We start from the raw sequence: 26,979 nt of genomic DNA, 5'->3' as shown, positions 1-26,979 counted from the left end.
TACACAACAAACATATTAACCAAAGTATGGTATTTTTCAGGGGAGAATTCACATGGTGTAATTCCTTACAAATGCTAACTCACAGCCCAACAAAATAAATACCAGGAAAGCGTTACTTGAAGGTGGGGGAAATCAAGGGTGAGGACTAGAATGAAGCGGGGGGGGCGGGAATGCAGACATAACATTCAATGCATATCCTATGAAACTAGGAAAGTTGAGGGGAGGGGCTGGGTTGAGGGGATGAAGGAGAATGATGAATGGGGTGACATCCATCACGATGCATTGTCCATAGAAACTGATTTATTGAAGTAACTCCTTTGTATGGCTACTTAAAGACAATAATAATATATTTTTTAAAGATATAACATAAAAGAAACAACTGTATGGGAAGTTTTTATGAGCACTTTTTCCCCTCCATAGGGGCTCATCAAGCATTGCATTTTGGGTAATATTCTTCTCTCAAGAGTTGTGGGGAGTGGGGAAACATAGAATTATAGGTTTTTCTATATCCCATGTTTAAATTATTTGGACATGGTAGATGGAGAGAGTTCATCAACCTAAATGTTTCACTGAAGAGTGGCAAAGAGAATTTTCTAGCACCTAATTGAAACTCATAAACCATGTCAGCTGAGTAAAACCAGCTTTAGATTTCTTAAAGCTAAGCAAAGCTTTATACTATAGTTGCAATAGATCTCTTGGGGACTCTTACTTTGTCAATATGCAGACACGCTTGAGAACAAAGTCTGCAGCAGAAAATTCTGTGCCCGCCCCCACTTCCTCCCAACCATGAAATCAAGTAAGATTTTTTACACTGAAGCAAGTTCTTATTTGACATGTTTTTTCTTGTTGCTTTCAAAATAAGCTTTGAGGTTTGCCTCACACCAAATTTGTAATTAAGCAGTTATAATTCCCAGAACATCTCAAAATGCTGGGAACTGCCCCCATTTCTCCCAATATTCCTCACATCAGTTTAACCACATTCTGCTTATCATAAGTAAGAACTGGGCATGACAACTCAACACTTTTGGTGCTGCTGGGTAAGATCTATCTTACTTTATTTTATTTTTTTAATTTTTTGGGTCCGGTCCAGGGGCCTGAACTCTGGGCCTGGGCACTGTCCCTCAGCTCTTCAGCTCAAGGCTAGCACTCTACCACTTGAGCCACAGCGCCACTTCCGGCTTTTTTCTTTTTGCTAATGTGGTGCTGTGGAATCAAACCCAGGGCCTCATGCATGCAAGGCAAGCACTCTACCACTGAGCCACCTTCCCAGCCCTGGCTATCTTACTTTAATGTTAAACATGTATGAGTTCCAGAATGGCCCCTTATATATTTTTCCTAGTTTCAGTTCATTTCTTTTTTCTCTCCTTCTTTCCTTCCTCATGCCTTTCTTCTTTTTTCTTGCTTTCTTATTTGTCTTTCCGTCTTTCTTTCCCTCTTTTCCCTCTCTCTTTCCATCATACTTTCCCTCCCTCTCTCTCCTTCTCTGCCTTCCTTGCTTCTTCCTCCCTTTCTTTTTTGTCCTCCTATTTGTTTTTGTCTTTCTTTTTTTCTTTGTGTGTTGGGCATGTTATACAGTTTCCCTTTTTTAATTTTTTTGCTAAGATATCAGTTTTTATATTTCTTTTGTATATTGAACATAAAATACTTTTGTTGTTGGTTCAGGGTGGGGAGGGGGTGCTTGAACTCGGGCTCTGTGTACTGTTCCTTAGCTTTTCCTCTCGAGGCTAGCCCTCTATCACTTGAGACACACCTTTACTTCTTCCTACATTTTTTGTTAGCTCATTGAAGATGAGAATCTCGAGGAATTTTCTGTCTAGGCTATTGAGACTGTGATCTTCAGAGCTCAGCCTCCTGACTAGCTAAGCATAAGTCACCAGCAACCAGTGGTTGCAATAGTTTTTACTTGTTAAAAATCACATTACTTAATTACAAAGGGAAAGATCTGGGAAATGTTCACAGTATAGTATGAAGTGGAAGAAAACTAATGTACACTATTATGGATAATGCTGATCTTTATAGAATAATTATGTGTGGTTAATGACAGGAAGGGGAAACCGTGAAACATTTATCTGGGAGATAAACAGTGAGGATATTAAATATGTAAAAGGGACTACATTACTATTTCAGTAGCCTTCTTATACCCCAAAGTTTGCAGGAACCTATTAAAAATGTAATGTGTTGTTTTATATGCACAGAGTTTGAGTGGTTTCTTATTTTCTTGGTAGTACCTTGTCCAGCAGGAGAATTCTCTCGATCGGGATTAATGCCCTGCCATCAGTGTCCTCGGGACTATTACCAGCCTGACCCAGGAAAATCCTTCTGCCTATCTTGTCCCTTTTATGGAACTACAACTTTTGCTGGTGCCAGATCCATCTCAGATTGTTCTAGTAAGTTGATATACTTCATTTCTTACACACCCCACGATGGAGATTCTTTGCTCATCTCTGATGTTTTTCAGATCTCCTTTTTTTATGTGTTCGGGTATCTGGGCTTGTTAAATTGACCTTTTTAAGATATTTTTAATGACAAAATGGCTCAAAGTGCCATTTTGGAAGTGCTGGATTTGGTGATTGCCAAATGTCTTTCAGAAAGGTTTATTACTGCAATAAAAATATGTGGCTTAACTCACTCTACAACCAGAATCTTAGTGTCTGGATGGAGCCAAATTATTAGTAATATGTACCACACACTGACATGTACCCTATTAATTTTGGTAGGTTTTAGTTCAAGTTTCTCAGCAGCTGAAGAAAGTGACATGTTCTTTAACTCTCCTGGAAGTAAAGAAAAGAAGTATGAAGTTGGCAGTCAAGTAAGTCCATTTACTGCACAATAGAATAGCTGGAAAATAATTTTTCATCTTACATGTCGCACAGAGAACTACCATGTTGGCAAATCTAATCAGACTCATGAGTTCTGTAAGTGAATAATTTTATTTACTCATGATTCCTAGGAAGAACTTTCAAAAAATGACACATTTGACGTTCAAAGTACCAAAAATGAGTTTTTCCTTAGTAAGTCTGTCCAAGAATGTGTGGCTATAAGAGCCTTTGACTCACTAATAATTGACACTAAGCACAAACATAGCCCATCATTTAAAAAGGAATGTTTGGCTTAGCCAAAAGCCTGTTGAGAATGGCTAAAAGAATTGTTCAGCCTTCACGTCTAAATTATTTACATACTTTGTGCCAGCAAGAAAACATTTCTTGGAATAATATGAATTTGAAAGAATTTTTTAAAAAAATAACATGAGTCATGAACTTAACTAAGCCAATTGTTTTTCATTTTTTTAAACTACTTGTTAAGTCTGATAACTTTTGTAGATTCTACCATTATTCTGAATTCATTTTGCTCAGTCATGGAATCCTTGGCTTTTGATGTTTCTAAAGATGATACGGTTTCATTTGTTATTTTTCAACTCCATACAGTCAAATACAATGACTTTCTGGAGTTTTTAAATTTGTAGTTGGAGCTGAGCTTATTAGTCCTAGAAATTTGTAGGAACCCCCTAAAAGCGAGGGCTCTCAAATAATCAGGCTCCACACCAGGGATTTTCATTAAACTGGCCTGGTTTGCAATCCCTTCTGTCAAATACTTCTAAAACATATCAAATAGATGCACACATGCTGCCAGCATTTAGGAACATGACTCAGGCTTACTGGAACATCACTCAAGTATCGTAGCTATCATTTGTACCCATAGATGGAAGGCACAAATTTTATTCAGACAATGCTCCAGCTAGCTTTCATGAACTCACCTGGAAGCAAGAACCAGCTGTTTGATGTCATCTCTTGGCTGCTTAGGCAGGATTTCTGTTGAACAGAGTGCTTTATCTCTAAAAGGCATCTTTTCTTTTGCTGGTAGGTTTTCCATGAATGCTTCTTAAACCCTTGCCACAACAGCGGAACTTGCCAACAAGTTGGACATGGTTATGTTTGTCAGTGTACTCCTGGATATACAGGTAACTGAGCAATGCAAACTTTTTGTATCGTTAGTATATTTTATTGTGTCTTGCAGAATCAAACTTAGAATGCTAATGATATACTGATGTAAAAATAATACAAGATACACTAGACTCTTACCAGGGGGAAAATTTTTGAATTGAAAAAAGATTAACCATGAGGTAAAAGAAAAGATATTCATACCCCTACAAAGTTTTTTTTTTGCACATTTTAGAGGAAACTCACATCATAAGTGACTACTTAAATGGGAATACAGTTCCAACAGCCATGTGCCCAAAGTTTCTTGTAACACAAATTAATGCATGACATTCAACATAGAACAGATTGTCCAGCACAAACATTTTCAAGCACATTCTTAGTTTTCTCCCTTGTTACACAATCGTAGAAGTCTTGGTACATGGCTAAGATTTGTTGCTTTGTTTCTATCTTCCTCACGGCTCTACTTAGAAAAAGCAATATAGCCTTGGACTCAATTGCATGGGAGTTATGTAAGAATTATGTTTCCCTACAAGCTTGGTTCACATTAATTAAGCTGAGTCCAGAAACACTTAAAAGAGAAAATTGAACTGTGCCTTAAAATAACAGGTTAAAATAATTCCATTTTATTCTGGAAATTTTTTTAATGATACTAGAGAAATTTTTGTCTTTTTAACAAAATTGCCATCAGTTTCAAAGGATTTGTTTTGTTTTGTTTTGGTTGGGCTAGTACTGAGGTTTGAACTTAGGGCCTCACACTTGCTGGGCTTGGTCTGTTGGCACTGTACTATTTGAGCCACTCTTCAGCCCCAGATTAAAAGTGTTTAATGAAAATAAAATGATACAGAAGGGATACTCGACTCTGGGTTTCCCCTCACGTAGGAGAGTCTGCTTTGCTTGACTATTCTTCTACTCTTGAATAAACCTGCTCTCTCTGCTTAAAAAAATAAAAAATAAAAACAGTATGTAAGTAAACTAATTCTCTAAAAAAAAAAAAGCATGCCAAAATTATATTGGAAAACAAGATATATTCAAGGGCTAAAAGAATGTCTGCCTTCTACTTATATAGTTGGCGTGTGTGTGTGTGTGTGTGTGTGTGTGTGTGTGTTGGGGGGGCAGGGCTGTGAATTTTCCATACAAAGTTTTGTCCCAACATTACATAAATAAGAGGTCTTATCAAAGATTCTATAAGTGAGTGGTGGGTTAGAAAGGGAATATTATATGATGGTGGTTCTCAAGCATAATGTGTGTCACAATCATCTGGAAGGCTTGTCCAAACACATATTAATAGGCTCCAGAAATATGGCAGTAGGTGTGAGGTGTTACACCAGGGTTTATATTTCTGTTAAGGTCTCAGGGAATGCCAGTGGTCTGAGCATCATATTTTGACACTCTACCTACCATCCCAGAGTAGAGGAAGATCATAGGTTTTCAGTTGAATTAGCCCTTGGAAGGCCAGTGTGCATCATCGAAGGGGAAGATGAAGCCAGGCATACTCAGGCACCTGGGATGTGAGCTACAATTTGGCCTCTGGCATGTGCACTGAGAGTTGAGCTGGCATGTGAGCTGTTATCTGGCAAGATTTTGCTCCACCCTCACCCCTTGGCCAAGTGACCTTAATAAGGAGCATCTCTAACTTCTTGCGTTTTTTTTTTTTTTTTTTTTTGTGAAAATACTGTACAGAGGGGTTACAATTACATGGGCAAGATAATGAGTACAATTCTTATCAAGCATTGTAGCCTCCTCCTTTGTTTCTCCTTCCCATCCCGACTTCTTGTTTTTTTCACCTTGGAATTAACAAAATTCCTGGCTCCAGTTACACTTCAAAACTTCCCTTTTCACTCCTACTTTTTATTTGGAATTGTTGCTATTTTCCATGTAGTCGTATAGGCTATCTTAAATCTGTATAAGAAAAAGATAGTGCCTTCATTAAATAGTCTGTAGATGAGAGCAGTTTACTTGTCCTGATCACTAGCCCCTGTCAATGTAAATTACTGATACTACCTTTTAAAATTATCATATTATTCCTGTTCATTTCTGTCTTTGATTTTCCTTCGGTGTTTGCTTTGTATTTTAGGCTTAAAATGTGAAACAAATATTGATGAATGCAGCTCTATGCCTTGCCTCAACCACGGAATTTGTAAAGACCAAGTAGCAGGATTCACTTGTGAGTGCTCATTGGGTTATGCAGGTAAGGGACAAGTCTTGGTTTTACTACATAGACCTATGAACTTCAGAATCATGATTTCATCACCACTGTGAATTTAACATGTACAGTTAGGATAGACTAATATGATATTATAAACACACTGTAGAGGCATAATTTCTATTATTTACATTCATTGGGAATTGTTATCTCCATTATGCTAGGCAAAGAGAATCAGCTATGATTGGTCAGCGCACTTCTTTCAATCTAAATGATGCAGATACGTGTGTGTCTTATTTAAAGTTGCAACCTCCAACACCCTGTCCATCCCAAATAGTTGAGAAACCTCAACTTACTGTCAATTCCCTTTTCTATTACTATTATTATAATGGTAATAATTATTAGAAACATATTATCATAAAATAGAATGTGCTTTACTATCTTACAAGTAGTAACAACAACATATTATTAATGGAGTATATTGAGATTGCCTAAACTCTCTAGCACTGTACCTAACTCAAAATTTTGACTATTGTAGAAACACGTGGTTATGTATTTTAATTCATACATGTATATAATTATCTAAGGTATCTGATTCTATATTTTAAATTCATATATGTATATAGTTATCTATGCCTTAGTAAGTTCTTTTAAAATGATCAAAAGAACTAAGCCTAATAACTTTATCATCTAAAAGTAATTTTCATAAAGTATGGCAGTTATATATGATGCAATTATTATTTTTTGGGGGGTCTAGTTGTGGGGCCTGAACTCTGGGCCTGGGTGCTATCCCTCAACTCTTCAGCTCAAGGCTAGTGCTCTACCACTTGAGCCACAGTGCCACTTCCGGCTTTTTTTCTTTTGCTTATGTGGTGCTGAGGAATCGAACCCAGGGCCTCATGCATGCAAGGCAAGCGCTCTACCACTGAGCCATCTTCCCAGCCCCATATGATGCAATTATTATATATGACTCAAATATTTTCTCTATTTGGAGTCCATGAAATAACAGATCCTAGTCGTATAGAAAAGCACAGAGAATTTTGCAGTGAAATTATGCTTTATTTGGGACTTTAATTCCAAAGTTTGCAAAGGGGAAAATTTTAAATGGTCAAAACAGCCGCTAAAGACCCCTCAAATCAGGTAGATTGGAAGGCATGCTGTTTTGTAATATGCCTGTTTTATCTCAAACAAGAGGTCATTTTATTTCATAAATATTAAAGTGGGGGGCTGAGTTTCTGGGCTCAGGTATGTACACACACACACACACACACACACACACACACACACACACATTGCCCTCTGCAATCAGGTATGTGTGTATTTATACACACACACACACACACACACACACATTGCGCTCTGCAATCAGGTATGTGTGTATATATGTACACACACACACACACACACACACACATTGCCCTCTGCAATCAGGTATGTGTGTATTTATACACACACATACACACACACACACACTGCGCTCTGCAATCAGGTATGTGTGTATATATGTACACACACACACACACACACACACACACATTGCCCTCTGCAATCAGGTATGTGTGTATTTATACACACACATACACACACACACACACTGCGCTCTGCAATCAGGTATGTGTGTATATATGTACACACACACACACACTGCCCTCTGCAATTTGTTTGCTGACAGCCAAAGAGGCGCAGGGGCCCTGGGACTGGCTGAGGAAGCTGCAGGTGCACACTTCTCACCCCCACTCAGGGGTGTGCTCAACAGGTGGGTCAATAGCAAATTGTTGTGTTTTCAGGTTTATTTCTCCTCCTCCCTCTGTGCTCTTGCTATGTGCGTGTGGTCGCACATGCAGTACAAAAATGAAGCAACTACACTGCATATTTCTTTACCTCAAATTGCAAATATCAGGTGAGTGACCCTGAGGGTCACATGGCTGATACAGACACTACAAGAAAAATAGATCCGTGCTTCTAAATAAATGACAACATTGCTGGGTGCCAGTGGCTCACACCTGTAATCCTAGATACTCAGGAGACTGACATCTGAGGATTGCGGTTCAAAACCAGCCTGGGCAGGAAAGACTGTGAGACTCTTTATCTCCAATAAACTACCAGAAAACTGGAAGTTTTTTTGTAGCTCAAGTGGTAGAGTGTTAGCCTTGAGCTGAAGAGCTGAGGGACAGTCCGCAGGTCCAGAATTCAAGCCCCATGACCAGCTAACTAACTAACTAAATCACTAAATAAATAACGACACGTTTACTATAAATGTACTATGCTCCTTAGAAAACATTTATTTTATGTATTTATTATATTTATTTTGTAAATTATGTATTATGTAAATGTCTTATGAAAAACAAATTTTTCACTATGGTGCATATGTGCATACGTGTGTATGTGTGATTCAACTTTAATTGGTTAAATTTTTTAGAACATTTTATGTGATAAAATACATAAATAATAATTGGTATGAGTTAGGTAAATCCACAAACTATAAAATTAAGCACTCTAAACTAAGGAGTCTTTGCATAGATGTAGCTGTACATTAATACATTAGTACAGCTACATCTATGCAAATTCCTGTGTACTAATAATCTGTACAGGTCTTATGTCATTTCTGTGCTGTCCTGGTAATGTCCCAGATTTCTTTGGGCCTCTGTTTCTAGATGTATAGAAGAAGGAACTTGAATTGTGTTATTCGTGCTAAACTTACATTTATCCAGGACATGAGACAACTATACAGAGGTTTGGTATTGTTTTTCCCAACTCACAGAACAAAATACATTATTTTCTTCATTTAGGGTATTTCTCCCACAATTTTTTTTTTGCCAGCTTTGTGACTATTGCCTCTTAAGTTATAAATCTAACAAAGGATGAACAACTAGCAAACACCTAATACAAGAAAAAATTGAATCAAATCACACACACTTGCTAGCTTAAATATATGCTCAGGTATTGGTGTTATTTCTATTATATGCTATCTATACTCAATTTCAGGACAGAAAATTTTTGGCTTTAAAAAATGAACCTTTGCAAGGATAGAAATATTTTATTTCAGTGTGTCTGGCAAAGAGCAACAGTTTTGACCAGCTGATTAGCTATGGTTTTTAGGGCTAATTCTAATGTACAATTCTTATACCTGAGAAACTTGTTTGAAAACTATTGGTCTTCAAGTCTGCCTAGTTTTTCTCCATTGCAGAGATTCTCTAATTCTTCACAGGTCAACTATGTGAAGAAAACATAAATGAATGTAGCTCCAGTCCTTGCCTGAATAAGGGAATCTGTGTGGATGGCCTGGCTGGCTATTACTGTACCTGTATGAAAGGATACACCGGTGAGATGTTTCCATTCTTCCTTGTTTTCTTAAAATCCTGTAAAGCCCTAAAATCCAGTGGAATGTATGTGCTAGTTTCCAATTTTTATGAATATATTGTAATACTGTTAAGAGACCATCCTCATTTTGAGAGAATACACACTGAATCGGGTCTCTCTCAGAAAAAAATAGTAAGTTTGTATGTGTGTATAAGGAAATGCACACTGAAACAAGTCTGCAGTTCATACTCAAACATCTCAGAAAAAAGTAGTAGTAAGCTTGTGTGTGTGTTTATGCAACTTTAAAGCAAGAACCAAAGACAAATTGTATAAATAATATTTACAAATAGATCCATAACAATATATTTTGCAAATGGATGTGACAAGGTGATACAACATAATATGCTTAAATATGTATAGTTAATTGATTTAAAAAATCCAAAACAAAAAATAGCCAGTGACAGAAAATGACAAGGTCCATAAAATAAAGAAAAATTTGGGCCAGACACTGGCGGCTCATGCCTGTAACACTAGCCAATCAGAGGCTGAGATCTGTGGATCAAAGCCAGCCCAGTCAGGAAAGTCAATGAGAGACTCTTATCTCCAATTAACCACCAAAAAGCTGGAAGTGGGGCTATGGCTTAAAGTGGTAGAGCACTAGCCTTGAGCAAAAGAGTTCAGGGCAGTGCCCAGGCTCTGAATTCAAGCCCCATGACCAGTCAGAAAAAAAGTTAAAAAAAAAAACCTAACTAAATCTATTTTTGAAGTTATTCCCATAAATGCCTATTCTATTACTTAGTTTCAGAAAGAAAATTTAAAAATAGAAGTTTATTCTTGATAGGAAATGTACTCATTCCCCTACTCGTGTAACTCATGCAGTGCTCTAAAATAATTGATCAAAGCCAGAGCTCATTACAGAGTTGATCCTAAACTAGTCTGATAGGCCAGTGGCTCTGTGACCTTTATTCTAACCCTTAGGAGCAAAACCCTCTTCGATCACTGCTTTCCTGGGGAACTAATGAATTGGCCTGTTTCTCTTCCTGCCCCTTCCCCAGGTGTGCACTGTGAAGCAGAAGTCAATGAATGTCAGTCAAACCCATGCTTAAATGGTGCAGCCTGTGAAGACCAAGTTGGGGGATTCTTGTGCAAATGTCCACCCGGATTTTTGGGTACCCGGTGTGAGAAGAACATCAACGAGTGTCTTAGTCAGCCCTGCCAAAATGGAGCCACATGCAAGGATGGAGCCAATAGCTTCAGGTAAAATATCAAATCTGGACTTATGGCTGTTTTTATTTGCTTGGATAGTCAATCATCTAGCCATATTTATGGAATTTCACAGTCAGTCTCAGTTATGAATGATAGCTTTGATGGATGGATTCATCTGGGTTAGCAGTTGTTTACCTTCAACACTTCAAATATATCCTTCATGTCCTCATTTCATGTAATATTTCTAGGGAGGAGTCTGCTACTATTCCGATGCACTGTCCATTATATATAACTTGACCCTTGTCTTCTACAGCTTTCAGGATTATTGCCTTTTTCTGAACTATTATGTGTCTTAAGGATGATTTTTTTCTGAGCTGGTATTTTGGGTGTCCTAAAGCCTTCCTATATCTGAATGACTGCTTCCATCTCGGGAATTTTTCTTTGTTTATTTTCTTGAATTTTTTTCCTACCCCTTTAACTTGTGTTTCTTCTTCTGTGGCCATGATTCTTATATTTGGTCTCTTAATAGTGATAAAGAAGTTTAGTATTTCCCATTTTTTATTTTGTTTTTCTGACTGTTTGAGTATTCTAATAGAAGTATATGTCTTCAAGTCCTGTATTCTATTTTCAATATGATTCACTCTACTAAAGAGTCTTATTGTACAGAGATTTTTTTGGGGATGGAGGGGGGTTCGGTCATGGGGCCTGAACTCTGGGCCTGGGTGCTGTCCCTCAGCTCTTGAGCTCAAGGCTAGCGCTCTACCACTTAAGCCACAGCGCCACTTCTGGCTTTTTTTTTTTTTCTGCTTATGTGTACAGAGATTGTTGATGCTGTTGTTTTGTTTTGCCTTTAACTTACTGAGATTTTCATTCCTGGGATTTCAGTTTGATTCTTTTGCAGGGTTTCTATATGTTACTGACTCCTTTTTAGTATTCTTCCTTGTCTTTCTTACTTTGTTTCATAATTCTCTTTGTCACCTTTCAGTTTGACCTCATTTTTTAGGTGCCTTATTCCTCTTTGCTGGTTCTCACTACTTACCTTCAATTTTGCTCTTCCAAATGGAATCTGTCCTTCATTTCTCAGACTCTTCTCATTTACAATCTAACAACAACAACCAGAAAGCCTCCTCTCCACTCTATCCCTATCTTGGCATCTTTATCAAAATCTCCTAGATAGCCAGAAATGCAAAATCTCAACTTCTCTTGCCATATTTAGTTCTACTTACTGAGATTTTCTACTTCATGACACCCTTGTTCAGCATTTGGTGTTATCAGATATATTTTCCATACTGGTGGGTTTGAGTGATTCGTTGCAAATCACAGAGGCTGTCGCTCAAATTAAGGAAAAGATTCAACATTCACTTTACCACTTAGCAACAATAAGACTTCAATCGTTACTTAACCTCTTTAGCCACATTTAACTTACTCTAAAAATAGAAATAATATGAATATTAACTAAATGCTATACACATTGATTTACACATAGAAAGCCTTTAGAATGCTATCTGAACATTGTCTATTTTTCCCAAGAACCTCTATAGAGAACATACACTATATAACTAATATTTTACCTGAACCAGAACTACTTACTACTTTATTTTTGCTACCGTGTTTCAAATACATGTGCCCTTAGGTTTAATGTTGACTTAGGTTTCATCAGCTAAACCAGAAAGAAGTACCTCATAGTTAAAATGCTGTTGATGTGGACTGTTCACTAGAACATATGTTTGAGCCTGTCAGTTTTCAAAGACCTTAGGTTATTATGGTGGGGGATTTTCTTTAATGCCTTCTTGCAACTGTTCCAATTGCTTATACACTTTGTTTTCTTTTAGGTGCCAGTGTGCCCCAGGCTTCACAGGGCCACATTGCGAACTGAACATCAATGAGTGTCAGTCCAATCCATGTAGGAATCAGGCCACCTGCGTGGATAAATTAAACTCATACAGTTGTAAATGCCTGCCAGGATTTTCCGGCAGCAGGTGTGAGACAGGTACATATGAACTAAATGTTATTATGACCAATACTAAGATTCAGCATATAACAAATATCAGGTTATTTTTTTCTGTTCCATATACTTTTGCATACCCAAAGCTATGCTTTGCATGCTGGACTTACTTAATCTTCACAGCCATCCCATATACTAAGTACTAGATTTAGAAACACAAGAGGAAATGGGGAAAAAATTGAATTTAGCAGAATTTCTTCGTATTCAGAAAAAGATACGAATAAACCACTTGACTTAAGAGGTAAGATCCATGAATATGCCTGAGAATAAAGAGATTAATCCTGAGCTGGTTATCAGGGAATAGAACCTGTTAGTTGAAGGGCTTTTGTCTTACGGAGTAGGTTTTGCAGGTTTGGGTCAGAGCTGAATTGTTCATGAGCTACCTAAAAGCTTACACCCTTAGTAGGGGTAGATGTTACTCTTTAGTCACCTCCTTCTCTCTCCTGCAACATCAGTCTTTTTCTCTCCACTGCATCCTTCTTTTTCGGTACACAGACTTGCTCTACTGTCTCTCAGTTTGTGTAGCATCCCAGTCCTACCTCTCCTACTAACTCCTCCCTGTTTCTCTGCTTCTTTCCTCATTAAGTGTTTTTCCTAAGTACTCATTGGTTATTTTGTTTCAAATAACATGTTACACCTTTCATAAATAATCTGTATTTGATTTATACATTGTTCCTCAAGTTACATTGGCTGAAAATTAGCTTCTTTGACAGCAATACTGCTCATATGCCGTTCACTGGAATTGTCTCATCAATGACACCTTCTGAACTCTTTCTTATTTGTTCCAGAACAGTCTACAGCTTTTAACATGGATTTTGAAGTTTCTGGCATCTATGAATATGTCATACTAGATGGCGTGCTCCCTGCTCTCCAGGAGGTAACCTGTGCCTTCTGGATGAAGTCCTCTGACTCCATCAACTATGGAACTCCCATTTCGTATGCAATTGAGGATGACAATGCCAATACCTTCCTCCTGACTGATTATAATGGGTAAGTACAAGTGCCAGAATGGATGTGCCAAGGACCTCATCCTTGGACCAGGCTAGAACCTGATTCTGGTGAGGGCTTACTGTGTGACATTGGGGATGGGGGACGAAGAAGCACAAAAAGTCGAGTATGCAGACAGCAGAATCATTATAACCACGAGAGTATCTGGATAGGTTCTATTAAGAAAGCCAAGTTCTAGTGATAATGCATTATGTTTTGCTACTAAGCTGACATATATTACCATGTCATAATTATCTGAGAAATTCATACCTTTTCTCGAAAGAGTTAAACAAACTTTCAAGAAGACTAAATGATTTGTATCAAATCTCACATCCTGGGACGGGCAGCACTGACTCTCAGAGCTAGACTCTTAAGACCAATGCTCCTTCTATACAAAGCAAGATCTCCCACGACCCATAGATGGACTGAGTAGGATCCAGTACACAGTGCAGTGGCAAGGTGATGCCTCCTATTCCTTTAGGATCAATTCATCCCAACCCCAGGGCCTCCTCCCTCAGCACTGTCAATAAAGTCACTTCAGTTACACTGTCTCAGACTGGGCAGGACTTCCATTGTTAGTCCACTCTTCTTACCTCTGACTGTCAACTGGCCCAGCCTTGGCTCCCTTTAAGATCGCTGCTCTTTTCCACATGTGCAATCCTTGGCAAGGCTGTGAGTCCATGCGTTTGATCCAGATACACTGTGGAGGCCCATATTAGCCTTTTCCTCAGAGGTTTGCCCATACCATTGACCCAGTGAGCAGGTTGCAGACTCCAGGAACCCACTGAGCCCTCTTTCCTCTCTTGGAGGCAGAAGAATCTCTCTTCTGATGGAAATCTTTCCATCCATAAATGTTCTTCTTCTTGTTGAACTTGAGCTTTCACCAAAAAAAAAAAAAAAATCCATGAAGGGGTGAGGTGAATGCTTCAAGGGTAAGAGCACCTACCTAGCAAGCAAGCATTAGATTCAAACTCATTCAATAACTCCCCCAAAAAGTTCAAGTTTGCAAAACTCTTTCCTTAAGGCAAACTACTTGTAGACAGAACCTATTGCCTGGTTGAATTGATACAGGAAAAGGAGAACTTGCAGGAAGAACATTGAAGAAATGTCACTTCTTTATAAACATCTTCAAATAGAGATGTCGTCAATGAATTTAGATTTTCAATATCAACTTTCCATACTTTTTCCATTTCTACATTTACTCCTGAAGGTTTTTTGTTTTTTGTTTTTACTTTCAACTGCTTATTGTCCTTTTCATTTCCCTAAGTGATATGATGGCTGGAAAATCCATCCTGTTGAACACTCTGGTTTAGTTCCAGTCATTCTTTGCACTGATGCACTTACATTACTATATAACTGCCTTGGCAACATTTTAAACCATTTAGATGACCAAATAGAATACCTTCGGCTAAGTAACAGATGAACAATGTATTTCTCATAATACTGGAGGCGCAGAAGTCCCAGATCATAGCACTGGTAGGACTGGAGTCTGATGAAGGCCAATTTCTTATTCATAGCTGACATGTTCTAACTGTGTGGTCAGATAATGCAGTAAGGAGTTTCTTTGGGGCCTCTTTTATTTTGTTATTGGTGTGTGTGTGTGTGTGTGTGTGTGTGTGTGTGTGTGTGTGTGTCCTCCTGCCTCAGTCTCCTGCCTCAGACTGGGATTGCAGGCATGCACTGTCATGTCCAGCTTTAGGACTCCCATTCACAAGGGCCCAACCCTCATAACCTAATCACCTCCCAAAGACCTTAGTCCCTAATTTGATTACACTGGCAGTTAGGCCTAAATATGACTTTTGAGGAAAGAAATATAGAGACCACAGCAGCAGCCAGAAGATGACACTTAGTTTCTATGGGACATGTGAAGCTTGTTCTTGGTCTTAGGAAGCACACTCTCGCAGAAAGATCACAATCTGACATGTGTACAACTCTCACTCTCTCTTGACTCTCCAAAATTGCCAGGTAGTAAGTTTTTCTCAAATTGAACAACTCCCCTGACTTATCCTAGCACCTTTTCCTACCACTCTGTGTTTGGGAAATACAAAATTTCCAATAAGCTTCAAGTAAGTATAATTAATAAACAATTCTGCTTCTATGAAATATAGCCAAATGGAGAAAATGACTCGTGGCATACACAAAGAAGTACTTCACCCACAAAAAGAAAAAAAAGAAGAGGACCGATTTTCTCCCACCCAAAGAATTGCAACATATGACTCATGACTGTGTTCCCGGAATCTTTCTCTCCACAGCTGGGTTCTTTATGTGAACGGCAAGGAAAGGATCACAAACTGTCCCCCAGTGAATGACGGCAGTTGGCATCATATTGCAGTCACTTGGACAAGTTCTGGTGGAGCCTGGAAAGTCTACATTGATGGGAAATTATCTGACAGTGGTTCTGGCCTCTCTGTGGGTACAGCCATACCTGGTATGTCTTTAGCCAAAGGAGTATAATTCTGCCAGGTTCTAGAGGAAATGGTGTTTAAATGTGTAAGTGTGATGGCTTTGCTGTCCTTGGTTCCAGGTGTCTCTGTCACTTACCATTCCTAGATTATTCAGACTCTAAGCTATTGAATGCCTTTTCCTGCATGAGCTGCTTGACCCTTTGTAAGAAATGTCTTTGGTGCTGGCCACCAGTGGCTCACACCTATAATCCTAGCTACTGAGGAGGCTGAGATCTGAGGATCTCCATTTGAACGTGGCAGTTCAAAGCCACCCCAGGAGGAAAAGTCTGTGACACTTTTATCTCCAACACACATGCTACAGTTATATATTTATAAGCCCAATATAATAGTCTAAACTTTAACCACTTTTTTAAGTTCTCTATAAACTTAATTTAATTTTTTTCTTATGGATAAAGCATGGAATAAATTTCTAAATAGCAGTTTGATGACTTTTGGCATGTATTTATATCAGTTCTACTTATACCAAATTAGCATCTGGGGATCACAGAGACCATCATGCCAGTTTTACCTTTCTTTCTCTAGGTGGTGGTGCATTAGTTCTTGGGCAAGAGCAAGACAAAAAAGGAGAGGGATTCAATCCAGCTGAGTCTTTTGTGGGCTCCATAAGCCAGCTCAACCTCTGGGACTATGTCCTGTCTCCACAGCAGGTCAATTCCATTTTCAGTGTATGACAGTAATGAGATGCAAAGGTATAAACCTAGTGACAATGTCAACAGCCTAATGATGACATATCTTATTGTAAGCTCTTGGTTATCAGAATGTGTCACCCACCCTTGGATTTTGTGGTCTAAGTTAGATGTTGCCTGCAGTGATTTTCAATGATCATCCTTTTTAAATTTCTTGGTAATATTATGACATATTATTAGAAATGAGTATTTGGTAAAATCTTGCCATTTTAGAACAAAAAGAATCACAAAGAATAATATTTCAACTCTCAGACTCAGCTGGTAGAAATTTAGACCTAACACAAGATTATCTGTTGACAGCATACATAAGCTAGTGATTAAAGCCAGTCTGTACTGAGTCTGCTTGTATTTGAATCCCAGTTCTACTGCAGACTTCCTGAAATGATTCTGAACATGTTGCACCAGCTGTTTAAATTTTCCGTTTTCTTTTTGTGTAAAAGAAAACATCAGCTACATACCAGAGCTCTGACAGGATCAAGCAAAATACCACATATACATTTTTGGTCTTGTTTGACCCACAGCAAGGTTTCAGAAATATTCGCTCATAATTAGAATGGCAAAAAAATTTTTATGGCAGTGGTCAAAGACATCAAATGGAGGATAGCTCCTCCATTTTCCAACTTCTCACTCAACTGTAACATTTTAGACAAGAAACTCCATGCACAGCATTTTAAATTTTACAGGTAACAATGAGTCTAAACATGGGATTAATAATTGGGAAAAGGAATGATGGGGTGGGGAAAGGAAGAGAATCTTTCTGGTCATCTCTATAATTTACCATGTAAAAGTCTGCTTCTCTTCCCTCCACCCCCAAAAATCTGTAGATGTTTTTGGTCAAACTAAATCATGATATAATAACTCCGTCTCAGTGGAATAAGTAAAGCTTATCTAAAGATATGCTTTTAAACTTTCAGGTGAAATTACTAGCCACCTCCTGCTCAGAGGAACTCAGTAGAGGAAATGTGTTGGCGTGGCCTGATTTCCTGAGAGGAGTTATCGGAAAAGTGAAGACCAGTTCCAAAAGCATATTCTGTTCTGGTGAGAATTTTCTTCTTCCATCAACTTCTCTATCATTTGACTACACTGGAAGATTCTAGAAAAGGAGATGATCAGAATGTTTTACACACCAACTCACATAACTTTGTGAATCTATTCCTTAATTTGTGTTTTATATTTAACCTCATGTCTATCCAAAGATTTTTTTAATGTTGAAATACATTCTGGATTGCAGGGTACAAAGAATTCAGGGAGGAAATTTGGTTAACGTGAGAGGAAAAATGGTCATAACTTAAATGTCCACTAGAGTTCTATATTACTCTTTGAGATGGGGTTATTCTTTTGGTTCTTTATTTCCTAGCCTCGGGTAAAATGGAGAAAAACATAGAATGTTACCATCCACATACTCTGAATGATCACAATTCTCTCCGAAAATTCTAAGCACTTTCTAAAAGGTTTCTTAAAATGTCCTAAAATTCCTGACTTTGAGTGCTTACAGAACCATCTTATTAAGATTTCCAAAATCCCATTTTCCTTTAGAAAAATTTTTAGCAGATTTTTGTTCAAAGAGGTAAAGCTGTTGTACTCAAGGAATTGTTGTAGTAATTTCTCTTGCTAGTGATTGACAATATGTGGTAATGTTTTAATCTCATTGGAGTGGCTTTCCTGTGCTGATACAGAATCTATACCCTTGACTTGATACGTTGCCGACAAGCTCAACACCTGTGTTCTTTGACTTCAGATTGTCCATCTTTAGAAGGATCGGTACCGCACCTGAAAGCTGCATCAGGAGATGTAAAGCCAGGCTCCAAAGTCAGTCTGTTCTGTGATCCAGGCTTCCAACTGGTCGGCAACCCAGTGCAGCACTGTCTGAATCAAGGACAATGGACTCAGCCCCTCCCTCACTGTGAATGTGAGCTGCCTTTGTTCAAGTCCCTGGGGTGACTCTTGAGCAACTTTGAAACCCTCAGGACACTTTTTAAAATAGATTTTTATCAACATGCATTAGTGGTACAAGGATTGTTTTATGATAGCATTTCCATGCATGCATGTGAAGAAGTACCTGATCAAACTCCATCACTCTGTTAGGGCCTTCTTCAAACAATTTCAACAGGTTTCATTGTTTCCGTTGCATGCATATAAAGTACTTCTGCCAGACTCTTGCCCTCTCCATGGTTGCTTCCTGCTCTCACTGATTCTTACTTTCCAACAGAGCCTGTGCCATTTTCCTATTATTCATCAGGAACACCAAACAAAGGCTGAGTACTTCATAGTAACAAACACAGCAAATAGTTATTGAATCTTTCCCATATGTAGACAGCTATATCAGGCACCCATGAGGGAGGTGGGTCAGGAAGATTGAAAGCGATCACCAGCAGATGGTGTCCATGGTGGCCCAAAGCACTAGGTATGAGGGAAGGGCAGACTGAGCAGGCTGGAGGCCCAGAGGGTCATTGCCTGGTGGGGAAGCAGAATGAGCTCCTTTCATTCACTTACTCAGCAACTTTTAAAGTGCCTGCTATGTATCAGGCAGCAGTCCAAGTGCTCAAGATATAGCCATTGGAGGAAAAGTTGCTATTCTTATGGAGTTCCCATTTTAGTCAGAGAGAGAGCAAAATTAACAAACAAATAGGGTATCATTTATTTATAGGAATAATAAAAGTTAAAACAAATAGGGTATCATTTATTTATAGGAATAATAAAAGTTAAAATAGAAAAAAACAAAAAGCAGGTAGGGTGGACAAAGTAAAGAGGTTGTATGGAGACAAAACAGCTGTTCTAGATAAGCAATGGCACCCATGCCACTTGATATAGTATGTATTTATCTGTTGTTGGGTGTTGTTTTTTGTTTTTGTTTGTTTGTTTGTTTTTGTCTAGCTACCTCACTAGCTGGTAAGTTCCAAAAGACAGGAATTTTTTTTGTTCAACTACATAACCCCAGCACCTAAGATAGCACCCAATCGGTGGTAGGATCTCCATCCATAGTTTCTCCAAATATGAATCACATACCTATTATAAGCTGACATTATGCCTCATTGCTGCACATGCCCGCCCCCACTTCCAGAGCCCCCTGCAGCCAGTGTTTGCATCCAGTGAGAAAGTCATGAAAGTCATGCCTTGCTCAACTGTCATAGAACTCAGTCACTGCAAATAAAGACATCCTTGTTGTTCCTAAGATGGTTTTGTTCTTTCTGGTTCCCTGTGTAGCCATTCGCTGTGGGGTGCCTCCCCCCTTGGAGAATGGCTTCTATTCAGCTGAGGACTTCCATGCTGGCAGCACTGTGACCTACCAGTGCAACCCTGGCTACTACTTGTTGGGTGATTCAAGGATGTTCTGTACAGACAATGGGAGCTGGAATGGCATCTCCCCACTGTGCCTCGGTGAGATGAATGTTTTCAATGGCTCTGTGGGTTTATTCTAGCTTGGTGGGAGACTGCTGCCACAGATTCCTGGGGTTTCTCAAGGCATTCATCACATCCCAGTAAACTCCTGGCAAACTGTAATGACAAAGCAGCTGCCTGCCCTTAGAGGTGCCAGAAATGTTTAAAATGTTTATTGTCTCTCTCAACCCCTGTTCTTCTATTTGTCTTCTGACAAAGTAGGGAAGTACTAGCTTTTAGAAGTTGAGAAGATCTGCAATGTGATAATGACATCTGTATGTCATTTTTTTTTCCCCAGTCCTGGGACTTGAACTCAAGGCCTGGGCACTGTCCCTGAGCTGCTTTTGCTAAAGGTTGGCACTCTACCACTTGAGTCACAGCACCACTTCTGGCTTTTTCTGTTTATGTGGTGCTGAGGATTCAAACCTAGAACTTCATGCATGCTGGGCACTCTACCACTAAGCCACCTTCCCAGCCCTCTATGTAGATTTTATTTGAAAAAAAAATGAAGTTCCTGGGCATTACATGCTCGTGTATGTAATTCTAGCTACTTAGAAGGCTGAGATCTAAAGATCCTGGTTAGAAGCCAGCCTGGGCAGGAAAGTCTTGGGAGTCTCTTTAAAGCAAGACGTGGAGCTGGGATTCAAATGGTAAAGCATCAGCCTTGAATGAAAATACTCAAGGACAGTGCCCATGCACTGAGATCAAGCCCTAATACTGACACAAATATATATACATATGTGTGTGTGTGTGTGTGTGTGTGTGTGTGTGTGTGTGTGTGTGAGAGAGAGAGAGAGAGAGAGAGAGAGATACAGTAAGTGATAAGTAGCAATTTAGAAGTAAAAATAAATGCTTGATCTGTAAGAAAAAATGAATGTGAACATCTGTGAGCTGTCTTCATTTCAGATGTGGATGAATGTGCAGTTGGATCGGATTGTAACGAGCATGCGTCCTGCCTGAATATAAATGGATCATATATATGTTCTTGCATCCCACCATACACAGGAGACGGCAAAACCTGTGCAGGTAACTCATGCATGCACAACTGCCAATTCTTATCTCAGTGTTGAATGTGGTTATGTGTTTTAAAGATATGGTATGTTACAGCAAGACAGTAATTTCAAACTTGAGGAACATGCAGAGAGGTAGAGAAGATAAATATCTCAAAATAACTAAAAGTTACCTTAGCATAGTGCTACCATGTGTTGTCAGGATGTTGAAGAAATATCTACATAGTGCAGGTCTAATGGCTTGCCCTTGGATTGTGGTACATATACGCAATGGCCTTGCCACCACAGCCAGAGTCACGAAGATGCTTTCTCGGTTTCCTTCCTCTTTCTCAATTGCACAAAGTTAGTGGCACACACAGGGAAGGATAATAACTCCTTTGACCAACTATGTTACGGATTAAAAACATGAATACCAGAAAGTTGGAGCTTGTGGTGTCAGAAGGATCGAGTCAGGGGGAGGACAAAGGAAGAAAGAAACAGTGGGCAAAAGCAGTCATGATATCCAATGTGCATACATGAAAATGGAACTAGGAAAATTGAGGGGATGGGTGAGGTTGGGAGAATAACAGAAAGGGTGACATTCAGATGCATTTGTGCTCAGAAACTGACATGTCGAATTGAAGCATCTTAGTAATCTTTTAAAAGATGGTTCAAAAAAATTGTACTTACTGCCTGACTCGTAGCTATAATCCCTCTGTATATCAACTCTACAGTAACAATAAGATATATATTAAATAAGTAAATAAAATATCAAATAAATAAAAACAATATCTTTCATAAAAAGGGAGAAGAAGAAAATAGACCTCTTGCCTTACCAAGTCCATGTTCAGTAATTACTTCAAGAACACTGATTTGACTGATTGGTACCTTTCTACATTCTGTAGTGTAACCACCAGAAAACATTAAGAAAGAGGAATGTAAAGCACTGGATTAAATCATTTGTCTAACAAGTACCAAAAAGTAAAAGGCTGCAATCTGAGACAGAAAAGACCCAGGAGTTATATGTGATTTAGGAACCCTGTGTCATACCGTGAGAGAGAGAGAGAGAGAGAGAGAGAGAGAGAGAGAGAGAGAAAAGAGAGAGAGAGAGAGAGAGAGAAAGAGGGAGGGAGGGAGGGAGGGAGGGAGGGACAGAGGATAAAAAACAACAAAAAGGTAAGTCATAGGACAGAAATAGAAACATAATCTAGATCAATCTAGAAAATCTCTTATAGATAGATAGTTATAGATATATATAATCTTATTCTTAGCCTGAAATTTTGATTATTATTTGTATATTATTTAAGAAAACAATGCACAACTTGCCGAGGAAAATACCTGATTTAGATTTCTTCTCTTTGTAGAGTAAGTAAAATAAGTGATATCAACATACAGAAATTTTGCAGAAATATTCCAACACAAAGAGAGGAGGCACTCATGCTAGAGACTCAGAGAATGACTTAGAAAAATTGAGTTAATACAGAATCCAGAAGAAAATCATAAGGGACTGCTTGAGGCAAAGACATTTGATAGTCTTTTTTCAACACAAAGTTATAAGGTGAAAAGACACTAAGATTAAAACAGGATAGAAAAGAAAACTTTGCCAATTAACCACCAAATTATCTCTAATTAATCACCAAAAAGTCAAAAGTGAAGCTGGGACTCAAGTAGTAGAGCAGCAGCTGTGAGTGACAAAGCTAAGGAATCGCGTCCAGGCCCTGAATTCAAGCCCAAGCACTAGTGTATACACACACACACACACATACAAACACACACACACACACACACACACACACACACACACACACACACACACACACACACACACACACTGCCTTTTTGCCCAAATAAATCTTATACCAGCATTATTATTTAAATAACTGTTAAGCCAGGTGCTGGTGGCTCACGCCTGTAATCCTAGCTGCTCAGGAGGCTGAGAGCTAAGGATCGTGCTACCAAGCCAGCCCAGGCAGGAGAGACCGTGAGACTCCTATCTCAGGTTAAACACCAGAAAAACAGAACTGACACTGTGGCTTAAAGTGGTAGAGCATTAGCTTTGAGTGAAAAAGCTTAGGGACTGGGCCCAGGCCCTGAGTTCAAGCCCCATGACTGGCACAAACAAAAACAAAAACAAAACAAAAAAAAAAACTATTAAATATATATTCTGGCCTGATGTCCCAGGAGCCCCTAGCCTTCATGCGCCTCTTTCCAAAAGCTTTTCTCTCAGGATTTTCCTAGGTACTTTAGCTGTAGTGGAGTTCTTTGGCTGGGAGATTTTGCATGGTTGGGTGAATGTTACTCCACTAAAACTTCCTTCATTTCAGAACCTGTAAAATGTAAAGCTCCAGGAAATCCAGACAACGGCCTCTCTTCTGGGGAGATTTACACTGTGGGAGCTGAGGTCACATTTTCCTGTGAAGAAGGACATGAGCTGGTAGGAGTCACCAAGATCACATGCTTGGAGACTGGAGAATGGAATCATCTCAGACCACATTGTGAAGGTGTGTTGAGTACACATCCCTGAGTATTGTGGTAGGTACTCTTTTGTGTCCTATCAGTCTTGAAATTGAACGATGAGGCATGTGCTTAAACCAACAAACAAAAAAACGAACAGATCTAGAAGCCAGTGATAGATTGTTAGCACAAGCCAGCAATCAAGTTGGAAGAGAGATTGAGGCAGGAAGATCTTGAGGTCAAGAAAAGTCCAGAGCTGTCCCTTGAATCTCAGGCGTTCACACCTTCTGTGTTTCTTCCTTTAAGCTGTTTCCTGTGGTGTACCAGCTGCCCCAGAAAATGGTGGTGTTGATGGGTCAACATTTACTTACAAGAGTAAAGTGACATACAGGTAAGTGTGTTGAAAATTATAGTAGTTAGTCAGTACAGTGGTAGTAGAACACTGAAAGAAGGAAGGATGCAGTTCTAGAGGATTTTTTTGAGTATGAAATTAAACAAGGTGAAAAAAAGTTGAATGAAGTGTAATATGAAGAAATATAGCCCAATAATCTAGTAGTAGTCATCTCTGGAGTCATTTAACTCTTCTGACAAGCTATTATTCCCACCAGCACCCTCTTGACGCACTGTGGAGGAAGGCATTTCCAGCCAGTGAATACTCTTGGTTATTAAATGCTGATTCTAACCTGTAGCACAGGGATTTAGACTAGCCTACACCACACTCAAGGCAAATATTTCTGATTGCAACTAATAAGCCATGACATAAACTGGAGGCAAGTCAGATTCCTCAGTCTGGTCTTTGCTTGTTATGCACCAAGATCCCTGAGACAAGGATGTATGGTATTCCATCTTGGTGGGAGCGGGGGCGTGGAGGAACCAATCCCTCCATCTGCAATTTTAAAGCATTATTTCATTAGGAGGAAAAGAGAAATTCCAAGCTGAATGTAACCACTAACTCCTGTAATCCTTACTCAGGAGATGGCAAGCAAGAGGATGATAGTCCATAAATGCAAGATTCTACCCCCAAAATAACTAAACAAAAGGACTGGAGGTGTGGCTCAAGTGGTAGAGTACCCACCTAGCAGGTGCAAGTCCTGAGTTCAAATCCTAGTACTGCTACAAGAAAGAGAGAAATTCCCAATATGTGTAAATTCCTAAGATTTTTAGAGGGTTTGGTACAGATGAAATGATGCAAAATAAAGCAAATTGTATTCTCTCATCTTTTCCCACCTCCCTCAGGTGTAATAAAGGATACACTTTGGCTGGTGATAAAGAATCATCCTGCCTTGCCAGTGGTTCTTGGAGTCATTCTCCTCCTGCATGTGAACTGGTAGAGTGTCCCAGTCCTGAAAACATAAGTCATGGAAACTACATTCTGAGTGGGCTGACCTACCTTTCTACTGCCTTGTATTCCTGTGAGAATGGATACAGGTAATGTGTGGAAAGGTCTAACCCACTTCCCACAACAGTTGCTTATTATGTACTCACTAGTTTTAATTTGTATTCACTTGGCTGACTTATAGAAACATAAAGATATTCTCCAATGTATATGCTTGCTGGGGGTTAACTTACTGTAAATGCCCAGGGAAATAGTCTATTCCCATAGTCCATTGTGAAATGTAGAATGATGGCTGATGAAATGCTTTTGTAATAGATCGTTTTTATAAAGCAACTTACAAAGCTTATAACATTACATACCAAAGTGAAGGCCTATATCCTTGAACTCAGAAGAAGTTACTTTGAATGCTAGACACTGGTAGATCATGCCTTTAATCCTAGATACTTGGGCGTATAGCCCTTGGGAGGCTGATACCTAGATATTTGTGGTTTGAGGCCAGCCTAAATATACATGTAAACCCCTTCTCAATAAGCAGAGTGGCATGCACCTGGCCTCCTAGCTATGTAGGAGGCTAAGATTGGGAGGATTGCATTTCCAGGCCAGCCCAGAAAGAAGGGTCTGCAGTATTCCACCTCATTGGAAGAGGCTCGGCATTTGCTGTGTGCCTGTCATCCCAGCTATAGTAGGAAGCCTAACACAGGAGGATCACGGTCCTGGCATGTGCCTAGGCAGGAATGAAAGATCTTATGCATAAATAACTAGTCAAAAAAGGGTATAATCATAATGACCTGAATTCAAGCCCTAGTGATTCTCTCTCTGACTGTCTCTCTGTCTCTCTGTCTCTGTCTTTCTCTCTCTCTCTTTCTCTCTCTCTCACACACACACATACACACCACTGCTACTACACCGAAAAAAAAAGATAATTTGATTTGTAGTGAGTATGCTTTAATAGAAGGAATAGTAGAATTTTGTCAGGCTGTGAGCAGAAAGATAGTCCCCCAGTATCTGGAGTGAAACAGATCTAGTGAACAGAAAACAGAAAGAATAACGCAGACAGTCTGAATCAGGTGGGAAAGCAAAGGCCATGGCAGAGAGATAGAAGGTTTGTAAAGTCAAAGGAAGGCCAGAAATCACGTCATGATGAACATGGTTAAAATGCCCAGGCTCTTGACAAGGACAGTGCCCTTTGTCCTCACTCAGATTACCTGTTTTCTCCATTAAGAGTCTCCCTCTGGCTAGATCCTACCAGCCTATGAACCCCTCTCATCCAAATAATCTGATATTCATGCCTGCACCAATGAGCGCAATGGAGCTTTTATTTAGTACCCAGTAGCTGTCCTCAAGTTGTCCTCGCCCATTCATTGTTTTTATTATTTAGATGCCCCTTGTGTTTATGCAATAAAATAAAATGCAAAGAAACACTGTATGTACTAGAACTCCTTAAGAGTCCTCTATCTTCTGAGGCCTCTTTTCTCTCCAAAGTAGTAAATAACCAATGAAAGAGCTAACAAGAATCCTACCTTCCTTCCTTCCTGTAGTTTACAAGGCCCTTCCCGCATTGAATGCACCGCTTCAGGGAACTGGGATAGAGCGCCACCTACCTGTCAACTTGTCTTCTGTGGAGAGCCACCTGCCATCAAAGATGCTGTCATCACCGGCAGTAACTTCACCTTTGGAAACACTGTCACTTACACCTGCAAAGAAGGGTGAGTACAGCTTGTGAGGAAAGGTAACAGGGAGAGGCCAGGGAAGAGCCACTTCCTGACTGCAGAGACAGGCTCAACTGGACATGAAATTAAATTTCCTGGGAGCCAAAGCCAAAGAGAGCTTAAGGCTCTGATATTTGTGACAACAGAAAGGAAGCATGCTTTCCTGTGGAAACAATGTCTTCCTGGATTGTATTAAGTTTATTCAATTAAGCCTTGAATAACAGTGAACATTGCCTCAGAGACTTTCTACTTTAACCAAAGATGCAAAACCAAAGCAAGATTGGAAGTCACAGGGGAAGATGTCTTGGCACGGGAATAAAAGGGATCAAGTTCTGGCTTTTTCATTCCTGATGATCTTACCTAATGCAGATTTAATGACCTCA

At 39.3% G+C, this 26,979-nt stretch overlaps 1 protein-coding gene across 1 annotated transcript in view; it reads left to right on the top strand.

Annotated features, from left to right (window-relative positions):
* Svep1 (sushi, von Willebrand factor type A, EGF and pentraxin domain containing 1) overlaps positions 1-26,979 on the top strand; it is a 159,160-nt gene that overhangs the window by 82,617 nt on the left and 49,564 nt on the right. Inside the window, exons 19-36 of the mRNA XM_042695890.1 lie at positions 2,226-2,387; positions 2,718-2,809; positions 3,862-3,958; positions 6,013-6,126; positions 9,290-9,403; positions 10,437-10,638; positions 12,420-12,577; positions 13,381-13,582; positions 15,832-16,007; positions 16,567-16,691; positions 17,645-17,768; positions 18,469-18,639; positions 19,935-20,108; positions 21,015-21,134; positions 23,422-23,598; positions 23,858-23,942; positions 24,788-24,979; positions 26,426-26,593. Of these exons, the coding sequence (XP_042551824.1) occupies positions 2,226-2,387; positions 2,718-2,809; positions 3,862-3,958; positions 6,013-6,126; positions 9,290-9,403; positions 10,437-10,638; positions 12,420-12,577; positions 13,381-13,582; positions 15,832-16,007; positions 16,567-16,691; positions 17,645-17,768; positions 18,469-18,639; positions 19,935-20,108; positions 21,015-21,134; positions 23,422-23,598; positions 23,858-23,942; positions 24,788-24,979; positions 26,426-26,593 (2,653 nt within the window). The remainder of the gene's footprint in view (positions 1-2,225; positions 2,388-2,717; positions 2,810-3,861; positions 3,959-6,012; positions 6,127-9,289; positions 9,404-10,436; positions 10,639-12,419; positions 12,578-13,380; positions 13,583-15,831; positions 16,008-16,566; positions 16,692-17,644; positions 17,769-18,468; positions 18,640-19,934; positions 20,109-21,014; positions 21,135-23,421; positions 23,599-23,857; positions 23,943-24,787; positions 24,980-26,425; positions 26,594-26,979) is intronic.

This window comes from Dipodomys spectabilis, unplaced genomic scaffold (assembly GCF_019054845.1).
Source record: "Dipodomys spectabilis isolate Male_0828 unplaced genomic scaffold, ASM1905484v1 ptg000006l, whole genome shotgun sequence".
Taxonomy (NCBI): domain Eukaryota; kingdom Metazoa; phylum Chordata; class Mammalia; order Rodentia; family Heteromyidae; genus Dipodomys; species Dipodomys spectabilis.
This window is presented reverse-complemented; position numbering and strand designations above follow the sequence as displayed.